The sequence below is a fragment of the Mixophyes fleayi genome, chromosome 3 (genome assembly GCF_038048845.1).
Source record: "Mixophyes fleayi isolate aMixFle1 chromosome 3, aMixFle1.hap1, whole genome shotgun sequence".
Lineage (NCBI taxonomy): Eukaryota > Metazoa > Chordata > Amphibia > Anura > Limnodynastidae > Mixophyes > Mixophyes fleayi.
The window spans coordinates 33,075,925-33,091,362 of NC_134404.1; the positions used below are offsets into that span (position 1 = coordinate 33,075,925).

General features: G+C 40.3%; 1 protein-coding gene across 1 annotated transcript in view; it reads left to right on the top strand.

Annotated features, from left to right (window-relative positions):
• OPN5 (opsin 5) overlaps positions 1-11,871 on the top strand; it is a 116,708-nt gene extending 104,837 nt beyond the window's left edge. The window contains exons 4-7 of the mRNA XM_075201348.1: positions 4,196-4,366; positions 7,506-7,840; positions 9,163-9,386; positions 11,287-11,871. Coding sequence (XP_075057449.1) covers positions 4,196-4,366; positions 7,506-7,840; positions 9,163-9,386; positions 11,287-11,335 — 779 coding nt within the window. The 3' untranslated portion in view covers positions 11,336-11,871. The remainder of the gene's footprint in view (positions 1-4,195; positions 4,367-7,505; positions 7,841-9,162; positions 9,387-11,286) is intronic.
• Positions 11,872-15,438: the final 3,567 nt, after the last annotated feature.

A 15,438-nucleotide genomic window follows, 5' to 3' on the forward strand; every position in this document is an offset into this window, starting at 1 on the left:
CACCAGATGTCAAAATGTTGTGCTGAGTCATCTGCATCATCCCAGGGTCTCTGGGGAAAGCTAAGTTTTTCCTAGCTGCAGTTGAGTGAGGAACTGAAGGAGGAGACGCCATCTTGTCATGTAACACTTGAGCTGTCATCTTGCTCACCGGGAGCTCATTGTATCTCTTCAGATCTGGGTCAGTTGGAAACAAAGAGAAGACATAGGTCTTAAACCGAGGATCAAGCACAGTCACCAAAATGTAGTGATCCGATTTCAAGATGTTGGATCCTGGCGAAGCGAATAAAGTACTTGATCTACAAGTCCGACATACTTAGCGTAATTGCTTTGTTTAATCTCCTCCTTCAGTTTCTCAAGCTGCTTTTCCAAAAGTCTAATTAAGGAATCACTTGACTCAAACTAGCAGTGTCTGAACTCACTTCACAGGTGACTACTTCGAATGGTTTCAGCACCTTGCACAACACGGAAAGTATTCTCCACTGCGCTTGACTAAAATACATCCCCCCTCCTGTCCCAATGTCATGGCTTGTGGAGTAAGCATGGATGGCTTTTCGCTTTTCCTCCATCCGCAGAAGCATATACAGGGTGGAATTCCACCTTGTTACCACCTCTTGCTTCAGTTGGTGGCAGGGCAAATTAAATTGCTCTTGTAGCTGCTGCAATCTCCTACACGCTGTTGCCGAATGTTGGAAATGTCCAGATATTTTACGGGCCACAGACAGCATCTCCTGCACATCCCTGTCATTTTTTAAGAAGCTCTGCGCCACCAAGTTTATTGTGTGAGCAAAACAGGGAAAGTGATGGAATTCACCCAACTGTAATGCTCTCACAATATTGGTGGTGTTATCAAAAATGACATATCTTGAGGAGAGTCCTAGCGGGATAAGCCATTTTTCAATGACATTTCCTTAGTTTTTGTAACAGATTGCCAGCTCAGTTAAGTTATGCCTCTCAGTTAAGCCGATTATACACAGAGTACCCTGCTTCTGACAAATGTGACGTACTTAGGTACATGCTGTTGCTGTTCCTGCTGGTGAAGGTGAATCACCAACCCAGTGGGATGTCACAGTCATATAATTTTTAGTTTGCCCAGTTCTGCTTGTCCATATATCTGTGGTTAAGTGTACAGTGGGTAGAGTGCCATTGTGTAGCCCAATAATTAAATTTTTCCGAACCTTCTGGTAGAGGTGAGGAATAGCTTTTCTAGTAAAATGGTGTCGTGATGGAATTTGGTAATGAGGACACAAGACCTCAAGTAACTGTCTAAAACCAGCTGCTTTAATAGTGGATATTGGACGCAGATCTAATACTAGGATAGTTGCCATGGTGTCTCTGATCCGCTTTGCAACTGGGTGACAGCTGTCATACTTGCTTCTTCTTGCAAAGGATTGTTTAACAGTCAAATTGTTGTAAACTACTAGTAGTCTTCTTCCTGGTCTCTTCTGGGATGAAGATTCACCCCCAGCAGCAGCAGCAGCAACATCAGTGGGACTAACGCTTAAGAATTCTTCTGAGGAATCCAGGATAGTGGAGGAGTCATCTAGCCTTACCAACTTGGATGCAGGACTAACTCCGATCGCTACTGAGGATATTGATGAGGACGGTGTTGTGAGTGTAGATTGCAGGCGTCGGGATGTAGGTGAGAGAAGGGACCTAGCTGATGATGTACTGCTTGTTTATTGTACATTGTAGATGCATCGCTTCCTTAAATGACCACCTTAATACGAAGAATGTCAGTGTCGCAGTTTAAGTTGAAGGTCATTTTTCCACGGCAGCATGTTCATTGACCGCAATTGTTTCCAGGATATATTACAAGCAGACGATGTGACAGCAAGGTAGGGAACATGACAATCGAGTTATCCTATCGGCTAAAGTGCTGTCAGATTTTGGGTAGTCGCTGAATGGTCAGGATTACACATAGCACTCGTGGATAGACTCTCCTCAGGGATTTGTGTCATTTCTGAATCTGAACATATATTTTCCTCTAATGCCTTACTGTTTTCTTCCAGCTCGGCTTTCACACTATTTGGACACCACTTTTGGAGTCCGAATGACAAGGTCTTGCTTGGTCACGACTGACCTTACAAGAAGATGCCTCAGTGACAGTTGCAGAACTAGCGCTCATAGAGAAAGGCGAAGGCCTCATTCTTTCCTTGCCACTGTGTTAGCAGTCGCGGCGGCCGCGGGCACCGCCGCGACTCTCACCTAGTTCCTGTAGGCGTCCCGGTCGTCGCTATGGCAACCGGGACGTCACTTCCTGCCTTTACCAACGGTCGGACGCTAATTACAGGGGCGCTGCGTCCCAGCAGCTGGGAACAGCAGGGCGCATGCGCAGGAGCGCCCACAAGCCTGTGGGCTGATTAATGTGTCAGGATTGAGCCTGCCCATGTGATTTCAGAGCTAGGCTCTGATTGGCCAGTACTGGTATTTAAGGCAGTGAGGTCTGCAGCCTCACTGCCGGTTATAGCGTTCTGTCCTCAGTCCTGCTGCCTGCTTGTGCTATCCGTTTGGTTCTTGCTACCTTGGATTTGACTACCCGTGTTTTGACCCCTGCTTGTTCTTGGACCTGTGACCCTTCTCTTCTGACCTCGACCTTTTGCCTGGATTCCGGATTTTGCTTCTCTGCCTGTGTGTCTGACCCTTCGCTTGTCTCTGGATTTTGCATCTGTGCTTGTGACCCTTTGACCTAGGATTCTTCGTAACTACAGCTCGCCAATCACTCCACTCCTGGGTACTCCTTTAAGCCAGTATACATTACTCGACCCTCGGTCGGCCCGCAGCCCAGTCTGTCCCCACCACTAGGGGCTCCAGCGAACACCGGGCCTTCAGAGTAGTCCCCGAGTTTCATTGTACTGGCTTGGGAGTTCCTAACACACTGCATTCGTAGAATGGCATGTTGGCAATTTTTGTCTGCAGATAACTTTGCCTGGGTTACAGGTCTTTTTTGCTTGACCTAGGTGAAAGGTGTTTTTTTTTACATTTTGGTTTCCCTGACTTACAAACACTATGCACTTTAACAAAGGCTTTACCAGATGACGTAGAGGGTTTACTATCATCATGACTGGTGCCAACAGCTGCTTGGTGCTTCTGCTCTTCTGTGTACTGCTGTGAATCCATTTTGAGAACACCGTACACTTTGACTGCAAATTCAGAAGACCAAGCCTGCCTGCCCTAGTATTTATATTTCAGCAATGACAATTAGCAATGGAGCTCTCCTCTTTGTGTGTAACGTATATAACACCGTACAATTTGACTGCAGATTTACACCAAGCCTGCCAGCCCTAGTATTTGTATTTCAGCAATGACAATTAGTAATGGAGCAATGGAGCTCTCCTGAATGTCTCTGTAGACTTTGAAGAACACTGCTACCCTCTCCTCTTTCTATTCTACCTATGACGCTGCCCAACTGCTCTACAGACTGTGCTTCCCCTTCTGTGTCCCTCTGTGAAAAGGCGCTGGATCGCCGTGGAGCTTGTCATTTTACTTCAGTATACCATAGCAACATCTTAGGTCTTAAAACACTGAAGTAGCAAACTTTGTGAAAACCAATACTTGTGTCATAATCAAAACTTTTGGCCATGACTGTACACTCAAACGATGAACGATTATTGCTCCAAAGCATTTTGGAGCAGGTGATTAGATCAGATGCGGCCGCGTCAGCGCACAGGCGGCCGCATCACGTGACAGGGGATGCGGCCGCGTCATCAATGACGCGGCCGCATCCCATGTAATATGATGCGGCCACCTGTGTGCCCCCCCGGCCATCCCTCTCCCAGCCCGCGCCTGGTCAACCCACAAGACTAGGAGCAGTTTCATTTCCACTTTCCACTTGTTTTCAAAGACCGTGAAGTTTATTTCACCTTGAAATGCTCTTGGTGGACATGTCATTGCGCCTATTAAGGCGGATTGCAGGTGTGATCTTTATTGCACATTGTAAATGTAGCAGCCTGGAAGGTCAACTGATGTCCCTGTCACACAACACTCTAGAACGGTGACAATAACCTGCTGACACAGCTGACACTACTTTTAGGTATAAAAAAATGCGGAGTGAGGAGAAAGATGAAGACATTGTACAAAATAAATTGTATTTCAGTAGAACATACTGATTTATTAAAATTAAAATGATAAATACAAAACTTCTTTATTCTGTAAACTTGTGTAAATTCTGTTCTGATTCCTTTGCATCTTATTGCAGTGACAGGAAAGCCATTCGCTATAGTGTCCTTCTTCAGCCACCGCTGGGTGTTCGGTTGGGGTATCTGCCAATGCTATGGATGGATTGGGTTCTTCTTTGGCTGTGGAAGCCTCATAACGATGACAGTCGTCAGCTTAGACAGATATCTGAAAATCTGCCATCTGAGGTATGGTAAGTAAAAGTTTTCCTGACCCCTCGATATATAAATAAAAAGCTGACCAACAGAGATCAAGATGTACCTAGAGGTTGTGCTCTCTATAACTGATGGAGCTCCATAACTGGTGGGCCATCAGAAGCCACCACAGCCACTTTGCTTTTGTTTAACATAGTTTCTACAAGCGACACCAATCCTATGAGACATTCCATCCGTTGTTTTTTTGTTAATGATTGTGGAAGAGGCTCCAGAACGTTCTTCATATACTGTTGTTTGTTCTTGATAATATAAATCCCTCAAACTTCCGTGCCAACATTAACGTATCTACTGCTCCACATGGAACATCAACAAGCTGCGTGACTAGTGTAGCTCCTGCCAAATGCTGCCCCTCTTTCAAAATCATCATTATCAGCAACTATTTATATAGCGCCACTAATTCCGCAGCGCTGTACAGAAAACTCATCCACATCAGTCCCTGCCCCAATGGAGCTTACAGTCAAAATTTCCTAACACACACACATACACACACACACACACACACACACACACACACACACACACACACAGACAGAGAGAGAGACTAGGGTCAATTAGATAGCGGACAATTAACCTACCAGTATGTTTTTGGAGTGTGGGAGGAAAGTCACTGAGATCTCTTCCTTAAGCATTTTTTACATGGCCACAAGGATGTTTGAATGTTGATTACATCACCCCACACTTTTGGAGGCACCATTATTTTGGCAGTGAGTTGAATATAATCACCACCGTATGTAGTTAAACTTTTCAGATATATAAAGAATGAACCATCTATTCAAATCATTATTTTCTGTGTTTCATTGCATCTATGGGGGCTTTCTTATAGAAGTGGAGGAATCTGCAAATGATCTTAAACATAACATTTTACACCATATTCTTCTATAAAGTCTTAAGGATGTAAACATTTATTTTTTTGTTGTCCTTTTTAGTTGTTTTTGACAGTGTTAGCTAATTTAAGGCAAGATAGAGGCAGGAGAGAATTTCAAACAACTGTATTTTAAATATGTTGAAAACATTCATATTGACCGATGCTCAAATACAGAGGAAACACAGCTAGAAACTGATTGATAAGCACAGGACAAAGTCTCTAGTAATGGTAGTCTCAGACAGCTGTAGTAATTAAAGATGTTCAGGGACACTAGCATTCTGTAGTACTTCAAACAGTATAACAACAGTTCTGACAGTAGGCAATAGTACTCATAGATGCAATCTTAGTAATGGAGCAGATCCAATATTCCTGATAACCTGAAGGCAGCAAAAACCATGCACAACTTAGACAAGCCCAGAGCCCCTCGATGCAGTATCAACAGACAGATGGATGTAGAAAGAATTCTCTCCTAGCCAGCAGATAATTATTTCATATAAGGAGTTCTATGTTCAAGCTGCAGTACTCACAGAATCAGCAGGTAAGTGATGAAGAAGGATTTCCTTCCTAGCCAGCAGATGATTGTTTCACATAGGCAATTCTATGTTTAAGCTACAGTACTCACAAAAGAATTCAAAGAGAGCTGTTTGCCAAAAAGCTGAGTTGGAGTTGCAAGGCTGTTTGTCAAGATACAAGGTTAGAGTTGAAGCAGAAACCAGTAACTGAATAATCTCAGAGATCAGGCTGTCCAAGAGTCCAGAGTAACTTCTATCACTGACAAAGACTGCATAGGACAAGAGGGGGTTTTGAACGCCAAAGATCCAATCAGCTCGGGAGAAAAAACACGCCCTAAATTAATTAGACAGGTGTGCAATGACTCATGCTCACCACAGCTGAAGTGGTAATGACAATATATACAATCAGTGATTCATGCTCACAAGGGCTAAAGAGGAAATCCCAATATCCTAACAGACAGTACTTTTTTTTTTAGGAAAATAGGTGTTTAATAGTTATTCTCTGTTCTCTTCAGCCAGGATAATTTCCTAATTTTGTGTAGATTCAGTAAAAAAAAATCTTCAATAAAAACATCTACGTTATATATATTCTGTAGAGGTGACCATTTATTGTGGCACTAACTAAACTGGCCACACTGTTTACTAATTAACATAACAAATGGCTTATGTGAAGAATAATTTATGGAGTACAATGAAGAACAATCCTAGGGACAAGACAAATATCCATTCCTCTTCTTTTATAATCCTCGGAAGGTTATTTAGAGCTAAATCTAAAATATAAACATTTGCTTTGCTCAAAGATGCATCTGTACATTTTCATTTGCACATCTGCACTTTGGGTTACACACAATTTAAGATATGTGCAATATTATTTCTAGTGTATAAATGTGTATGGAGCAGATATGTGTCAATCATCATTAACTCGAAACAGCAATTGTGTTGTGTAGGTGCAGCATTTACTCTTGGTAAAGAACACATTTAAAAGATACATGTATCCCCAAATAGTATGAGTATTTCAAATGGGCATACTTAACTTATGTCTACACACCCTTACTGTACTTGCACATGAATTGCCCTGATCCCCCTCTCCAATTGCCAGGGGCAAATTGTGTGCATGGTCAATGGGACAACTTTTATCCAATACACATATTTACCAAGATCAACTGCACTTGTGTTCAACTCTAAATCATCCCATATTCCTCTGGTGGGGGAAGAAGCTATTATAGCACTCATGACAAAGAAGCCAAACTGCGGTGGAGAGAATTCTAGAACTTCCAAAGTCTTGTAAGTTCCAGACTTCCAAGACTTTGAACCCAACCAGAGATAATGCTCCCTCTGTTTGGAAGCATAATATATAGACCAATAGGCATATTTCTGTCTATTCAATTTGCAAACCTTTCCTCATTGATCCAAATGGAAATAGTTGCTTAATAACATATTGTAAGAGTAAAAAAAATATGTAAGCTTGTACACGTTTTTTTTACTAAAAATTCATGTTTAGAAAATATAATTTTAAAATACACGCTTGAGAAAAATCAATTTATGAAATAATCACCTATGATTGAACCTTCCATGATTTCGTTTACCCATTGATTAGAGACAGACCAACCTGCTAAAATTTGGTGACTAGCACCTTGAGTGGCAAAATCGTTCTGGCTCACATTATATAGCAGGCAATCATTATAGCATTAAGATATTGTCTATTGTACTTTGCTTACTCTGTATATAACATTTCTGCAGGTACCTGGCTTAAAAGACGACATGCAATCATCAGCCTGTTATTCATCTGGTCTTATGCATCGTTTTGGGCTACTCTGCCATTGGTTGGAGTGGGGAACTATGCTCCGGAGCCATTTGGAACTTCATGTACTTTAGACTGGTGGCTGGCACAGGCCTCTTTGAAGGGGAAGATCTTTGTTGTCAGTATACTCTTCTTTTGCCTTATTCTCCCCACCGCGGTGATCGTCTTTGCATATGCAAAGATCATCGCCAAAGTCAAGTCTTCTGCTGAAGAGGTTGCACACTTCGATACCAGGAACCAGAAAAACCACACACTGGAAATCAAGCTGACCAAGGTGCAGTGATGGTGTTTTTGTATTTGTTATTAGCGACAGTCAAACACAAACACAAAACCCCGAAAAATAAATAAAAAAAAGCTACATGTGACAGTGTCATAAGCAAAAAAAGTTATTAAAAAGGCTGCATGTGACAGTGTCATGATGTGAGGAGAGGAATGCAGGAAAGCAGGAAGCCACAGACTGACAGTTAAATAGTGGAAGGAGCAGAATTCCCTGAAAGCACAGAAGCTTTTGTTGAACTTATGCAAAAGCAGATGTAAGAAGTACAAAGTGCATCCAGCTTGTAGTTGATGTGCAAGAGTTAAACTTACCATGTTATCTGGCATATTAAGGGTAAACTGTTTCCAAGAATGTACTGTAAAACCACTGATTGCCTGACAAGGGAGGAAGAAGTCTGTGAAAGCAGGAATAGTGGTCACAGTGATCACAGTGTGGACGGCACTGCACTCTTTCTTCCTCCTCTGGCATTTCCTCTGTCTCCTCCTGCCGCTACATGATGCAGGAGCAATTTCCTACTTCTGATCTGATGTAGTGAAAAAGTTTTCTGTCTAAGAATGAGAGGTTCAGTTGGAAATCCTCCAGACTGACGCAAGCACTGCTGTTGTCTAAGCTCTGCAGGAGCAGGAGTAGCAGAGATAGTAAATTTAAAACTTTGTCAACAAGGGTGTGCACTGAAAATGACACCTGATTGTATGGGTGCCACAACGAGTCGGTCATGTGCTGCTTTCAGTGCACTGATTGGACAGGTGCCACAACGAGTGAATCATGTGCTGCTCTCAGTGCAATGATTAGAGGGGTGCCACAGCGATATAATTACGTGTTGCTTTTAGTGCACAGACTTCATTGACAACCATATGAATCCTGCATGGTGGGCCTCCTCCTTCATCACTTGTAGGATTTCTAAACTGGCAGGGCCTATGGCAGTCTTAGCAGGTGAGAGATAGAGCAATGACCAGAGTTCTCTTCCCCTGCTACCTATGGGAGGACACTTCCTTAGTGGAAGCCGTCATTTTTACCGCAGTCTAATACCAAGGCCAATTTTCATATTTCTACAATGTATCTCTTTTTACATTTTCTTAGCCTACCTAAGCAAATGTTAGAATCTTTCAGAATTTCATCAGAGAAAGTCCTTTTTGGTAGTAAATCAGAATAAATGATTAATGTTTTCTTAATTTTATTTATGGTAAAGCATGAAGATTTGTCTAGGAATTTAAAAGCATTGAGTTGTACGAGTGATAAAATGATTTCCTGTTACTTAATTGTAGCTGGAGTTCCCACGTATATGGTTAACAAATAGCATTTTCTCTTTCTACCACAAGGTGGCAATGTTGATCTGCGCAGGATTCCTCATTGCCTGGACCCCATATGCTATTGTGTCTGTCTGGTCAGCGTTCGGAAGACCTGATTCTGTACCAATTGAATTTTCAGTGGTACCAACATTACTTGCCAAATCAGCAGCTATGTACAATCCCATCATTTACCAAGTTATTGACTACAAATGCTGCGGACCGAGGAAGTCATCACTGCAGAAATCAAATTCCAGGTACAGTATGTCACACACGCTTAAGCTATTATAGTGAGGGCTTATTCCCTTCTCTCCGCTCTTCATCGTTTTCATGCTGTAATAAATGCAGGGAAAGTTAAATAAAAATAAAGAGTCTATTGTGCCATTGCCACCAATGCGTTTTAAAAATTGAGCAACGCGTTTGGAATATGTAGAATGCGGCATGACCCATTTGTCACCTAGGGAAAGGGGGGTTTGCTAAAAGCAGGGCCTGATTAAGGGTTCTGGCAGCCCTAGGCTAATACTCCAGTAGCGCCTTCCCCCCCTCAAATCAATAAAGGAAAATTCAGGAGTATTTTCCAGCAAACAAATTTAGACAGATTCTCTTACCTGTTCTTGCTGTTCTTTCTTGCTTGTTCTTGCAGCTTTGTTGTTGTTTAGCTGTCTCCTGGAAAGTTGGGGTCCTGTTTTGAAAATGTGCAAACATTACAAACCCTAAATGATTAGGCTCTTTAGAGAGCATCCTCATGAACGCCATACAATACAGAGATCATACCCCCACAAGCGGCCAATTCATGACCCCCCCATTCATTTTATCACACTGCAACGGCCAATTCATGACTCCTCTGCATACTGTCGTCCTCAGAACACACTCTGCCCCCTTTTCTGCACTCTGTACCCCTCAGAATACACACTCTGTCCCCCTTCAGAACACATGCTCTGTCAGCCTATTGATTGATCAGGCCCTAAAACCTTTTAAATACATCATGGGTTTTCACTGTGTACAGGATATCAGAACAAGAGGACATGCAGAAAAACCAGAGGGGAGCAGGTTTGGGGAAATCTGAGGACAAATTACTCTAAAAGGGTAGTAGATTGGTCGAATAGCCTCTCAACTGAGGTGGTAGATGCTAATACAGTAATAACAGACATAGAACTATACTAAATCTGAAAAAAACTAGGGTCTGAGATTACCTGGGATAAAAAATTTGCAGACTAGATGGGTCCAATTATTATTATTATTATCGTCCCTCAAGTTCTATGTTTCTACAATATGTTGTATTATATATTGTAATATGTGGCATTAAAATGTTTTTATTTATCATTCTTATTTATGTATAACTGTAGCATTACTTTTATGCATATTTTTTTTTGTCTTCTAAATACAGCCTTGCAGGTAAGAAAGATATTGAAAGTCATTGAGAATGACTGTGACCTTACTAAGTACAAAAACAGCTGACTTCTAATATCTATTATAATTTACAGAAGGAGGTGTTCTTTGTGATACGTAAATGTTCTGAATGAACATTGACTAAATTACATCAGAACTCTGCAATTAGAAGTATAGATGCCACTAAATGCATGTGAATAGTGCCACCTAGTGGAATTGTGTTACTACGGCGCCTTATCAATATTGTACTGTGCTTCCATAACCAAAAGGCACAGCAGATTCACGACGAGTGTGTATTTCTCCTTTAAAGAGAACCCCTCACCTTTTAAAAAAATTATTTGTTTTACATACTGTGTTATATAAGTGTAAACATAAACTACAAATCCTTTCTGGAAGAGTAGTGTGCCTGGATTTCCACCAAAACGCGTGGGTTACAGAGCAAGATGATGGTGTTTGTGGAGAACTAAAAGTTGTCATCAGCCAATGAGAGATGTTGGGTGGAATGAGGGGGTGCTTTGCAAATACAGGGGAGGGTTAAATGGTGTCTAGTTTTTGCACAAAATACTATGTAAAAAGAAATTCTTAAATGCGACAGTTCTTAATTTACTGCACCCAAAATAGCTTTTTAAATGGCAAACTATACTTTATTTGATATTGGAATAATCAATACTTTTTTTCATAAACTCTTTAATGTGTTTGTGATCCATATACAGTACATTTGTTACGCATATGTGTTAAGTAAGTAAAAATCTGTTCTTTGTGTTGCAGGATCTACACTATAAGCCAGTACAGAAGATCAATTCCATCAGTAGAATGAGGAGAGATGGCATAACTACAAAAAACTGTGATAATTAAATTATTCCAAGAGATTTAAAGAAGAGACCCCCATACTTTACAGACATGTTTATTTTCTTATGTGTGTATTATATCCATAGAAATCTAGTTGACAAGAAAACAGTTGATGCCTATGTTGTACATTATGAATACATTATTCATTTTGTAATAAATGATAATATATAATTTTAACTATAATATGTCTTAACAAGATAGCAAAGTTACTTTGTGAATAACGAAACACTGTCATGAATCAGGGGATCCGCATCTCTGAATATTGGAAGTTCCACAGAAGAAGTATTTGTATAAAATAAATTATTTCAAGGTCATAAGCGGATGTAACTTAAAATTTAGCACATTATACACAGAATGATGTAAACACTAGTACCAAAAGGTACCCACTATAAAATGTATTATATTGCTTTATATTTGTAACAATTTGTAATTTATATTTCCAAAACTTTTGTGGCAAGTCAGCCATGTTGGTTGCTAAAATAAAAATATATAATTTAAAAAAAAGCTCCCTCCCATATTTAAATACAATGGTCCACTGTACTTTATATTCAGGGCTTTTTTTTAAAGGTCAATTGTTTTACTATGATGAAATTATTTAAATAATTAATTATAGAAACAAGTTGGATGGACTTTGATTCATATAGGGGGAGTGTCTGATGGCGTGACATGGCTACATGTTGGTCTAGCTACTTCCGCTACACATGCATTGCGTGTATGGGGCGACCTGAAATACAGAGACAAGACAAACAGAGAGTACATTATAATATACAGAGACAAGACAGAGTACAGTCTAATATACAGAGACAAGACAAACACAAAGAATACAGTCTAATATACAGAGACAAGACAAACAGAGAGTACAGTCTAATATACAGAGACAAGACAAACACAGAGTACAGTCTAATATACAGAGACAAGACAAACACAGAGAATACAGTCTGATATACAGAGACAAGACAAACAGAGAGTACAGTCTAATATACAGAGACAAGACAAACAGAGAGTACAGTCTAATATACAGAGAGAAGACAAACACAGAGAATACAGTCTAATATACAGAGACAAGACAAACACAAAGAATACAGTCTAATATACAGAGACAAGACAAACAGAGAATACAGTCTAATATACAGAGACAAGACAAACACAGAGAATACAGTCTAATATACAGAGACAAGACAAACACAAAGAATACAGTCTAATATACAGAGACAAGACAAACAGAGAGTACAGTCTAATATACAGAGACAAGACAAAAACAGAGAATACAGTCTAATATACAGAGACAAGACAAACAGAGTACAGTCTAATATACAGAGACAAGACAAACACAGAGAATACAGTCTAATATACAGAGACAAGACAAACAGAGAGTACAGTCTAATATACAGAGACAAGACAAACACAAAGAATACAATCTAATATACAGAGACAAGACAAACAGAGTACAGTCTAATATACAGAGACAAGACAAACACAAAGAATACAATCTAATATACAGAGACAAGACAAACAGAGAGTACAGTCTAATATACAGAGACAAGACAAACACAGAGAATACAGTCTAATATACAGAGACAAGACAGAGTAGTCTAATATACAGAGACACGACAGACAGAGAGAGTACAGTCTAATATACAGAGACAAGGCAAACACAGAGAATACAGTCTAATATACAGAGACAAGACAAACACAAAGAATACAATCTAATATACAGAGACAAGACAAACACAGAGAATACAGTCTAATATACAGAGACAAGACAGAGTAGTCTAATATACAGAGACACGACAGACAGAGAGAGTACAGTCTAATATACAGAGACAAGGCAAACACAGAGAGTACAGTCTAATATACAGAGACAAGACAAACACAAAGAATACAATCTAATATACAGAGACAAGACAGAGTAGTCTAATATACAGAGACACGACAGACACAGAGAGTACAGTCTAATATACAGAGACAAGACAAACAGTACAGTCTAATATACAGAGGAAATACAAAAAGAGAGTACAGTCTAATATACAGACACAAGACCAACACACAGAGTACAGTCTAATATACAGAGGAAAGACAACAAGAGAGTACAGTCTAATATACAGAGACAAGACCAACACACAGAGTACAGTCTAATATACAGAGGAAAAACAAAAAGAGAGTACAGTCTAAAATACAGAGACAAGACAAACACAGGGAGACAGTCTAATATACAGATAGGAAAGTATAATACAGAGAGGGAAAATGAATACACGTAGAGACAATTACAGAAATGCAGTTTTTTATACACAGGATAAACAAACAGAGTGTCAGCCTAATATACAGAGAGGAGACACAGATAAGACAGTATAATACACAGAGGGGCACTAACGAAGAAGGTTTACTATATATAAGAAGGCCAGTGTGTCACCATAACTAGCTGAAAAGTGAGAAATATTTCAAAAGAAGATGAAATTATAAACGAGATAATGATATTTAAATTGAATTGTCACTAAAAATGAATAGATATAGTCAGATTTGTCTCTGTCTTTTATACGAGGTCACATTTTCCCAGTTTTTTTACAATCTTAATATTGATGGTCATGAAAAATATCAGATGAAAATATAAGTAGGGCTCAGACTGACTGCAATACAGGGGACGATGTAATAACCAGGGAAGAGACATAGAGAGACTAAGCATACATAGTAACCCATATAGAGGACAGTCTGGTACAATCAGAGGGTTGTATAAACGGGGGCTGCCGAATGTAGCATACACCTCTGTAGAGGGGCTGGAGCTGGTAATAAAACACAAAGCTTGTTGTGACCCTGCAGAAACGTCATGTAGACTATAAGGAGCATTGTGCTGGAAATGGGCAGAGAATCTTTATACCTCATAGGAATTTCAAATCTCTGCGTTATTAGCGATGTGTTGTGTAAAAGAGATGATGTGAGGCCAGGGGTGGAACTATTGTGGTAGCAGGTGGCCGGTGGTCCTGAAATCACGTCTTGGGGCCCTTGAAAAATATTGCTATGGCCCCCACAAATGTCTAGTTACGCTCCTGGGTGCACAGTATATAATTTTGTTGGACATAATATTTTAATGTTCTAGAATGGGTGTAGATTGCAAATGTCTATATCCCATAATTCCAGGATTTCCTGTGAACCAGTTAATAGCTGGTGCTATTGTACATTGTATTTTCCATACAGAGAAAGGCCCAATGCTTATGGTTGTAGCCAGTTGTGGACAGCGCCAAGTGAGTATCATGATTTCACATTGTAAAAAAAAGAATGTCCATGAGTTTGTGCATTTAGAGAGGTTAGGGGCGTGGGATAAACCCACCTCAGGTATTCAAAATACCCAAAAATATGTGTTATGTCTGATTCATTGCACGTCTGAGCAGAACCAATGGCCAGCATAACACACAGACAGACGTCGTGGTCTCCTACAGTCTATGTTGCCACAAATCAATCAGTACACAAATATGAGATCAATGAATGGGAGGAAGCTCAATGGCCAGGTTCGAAGGCATATACTACATGGCCAGTGTAAGTGGAGACTGAGCACAACTAAAGTATCCTAAAAAATAAAACCTGACAGCTTGTGTAGCATTTCTCCTTCTTTTCTACACCTGAAAATCCCAAAAAATAAGCATGGCTTCCTCGGGCTGTGCCCCGTTCAGCAACCTCTGCTATCAGTGCCGCCATTGCTGGTGCATCCGCATCCACTGCTTGAAGTTCTCCTGTGTGTTTCTCCTGGACGTTGCCGGTATGGAAGTTCTCTGATGTAGATTCAGAAACCTTGTTCCTATTCAATACACCAGACTAAATATCTATATAATATCCAGAGGCTACAAACCTTTCAATCTGCAAGACACAGGCTCACTCTTCTCTATCTGGAAACTATAGTCTTAAAAATGTAAGTTTCTTGAGCAGTCCAGCAAATTGTGAATGCTGGCCTTCAGGATGTGGTCCTTATTGGATGTGGTCCTTAGTGGATGTGGTCCTTAGTGGATGTGGTCCTTATTGGATGTGGTCCTTATTGGATGTGGTCCTTATTGGATGTGGTCCTTATTTGAATAATCTTTTAAC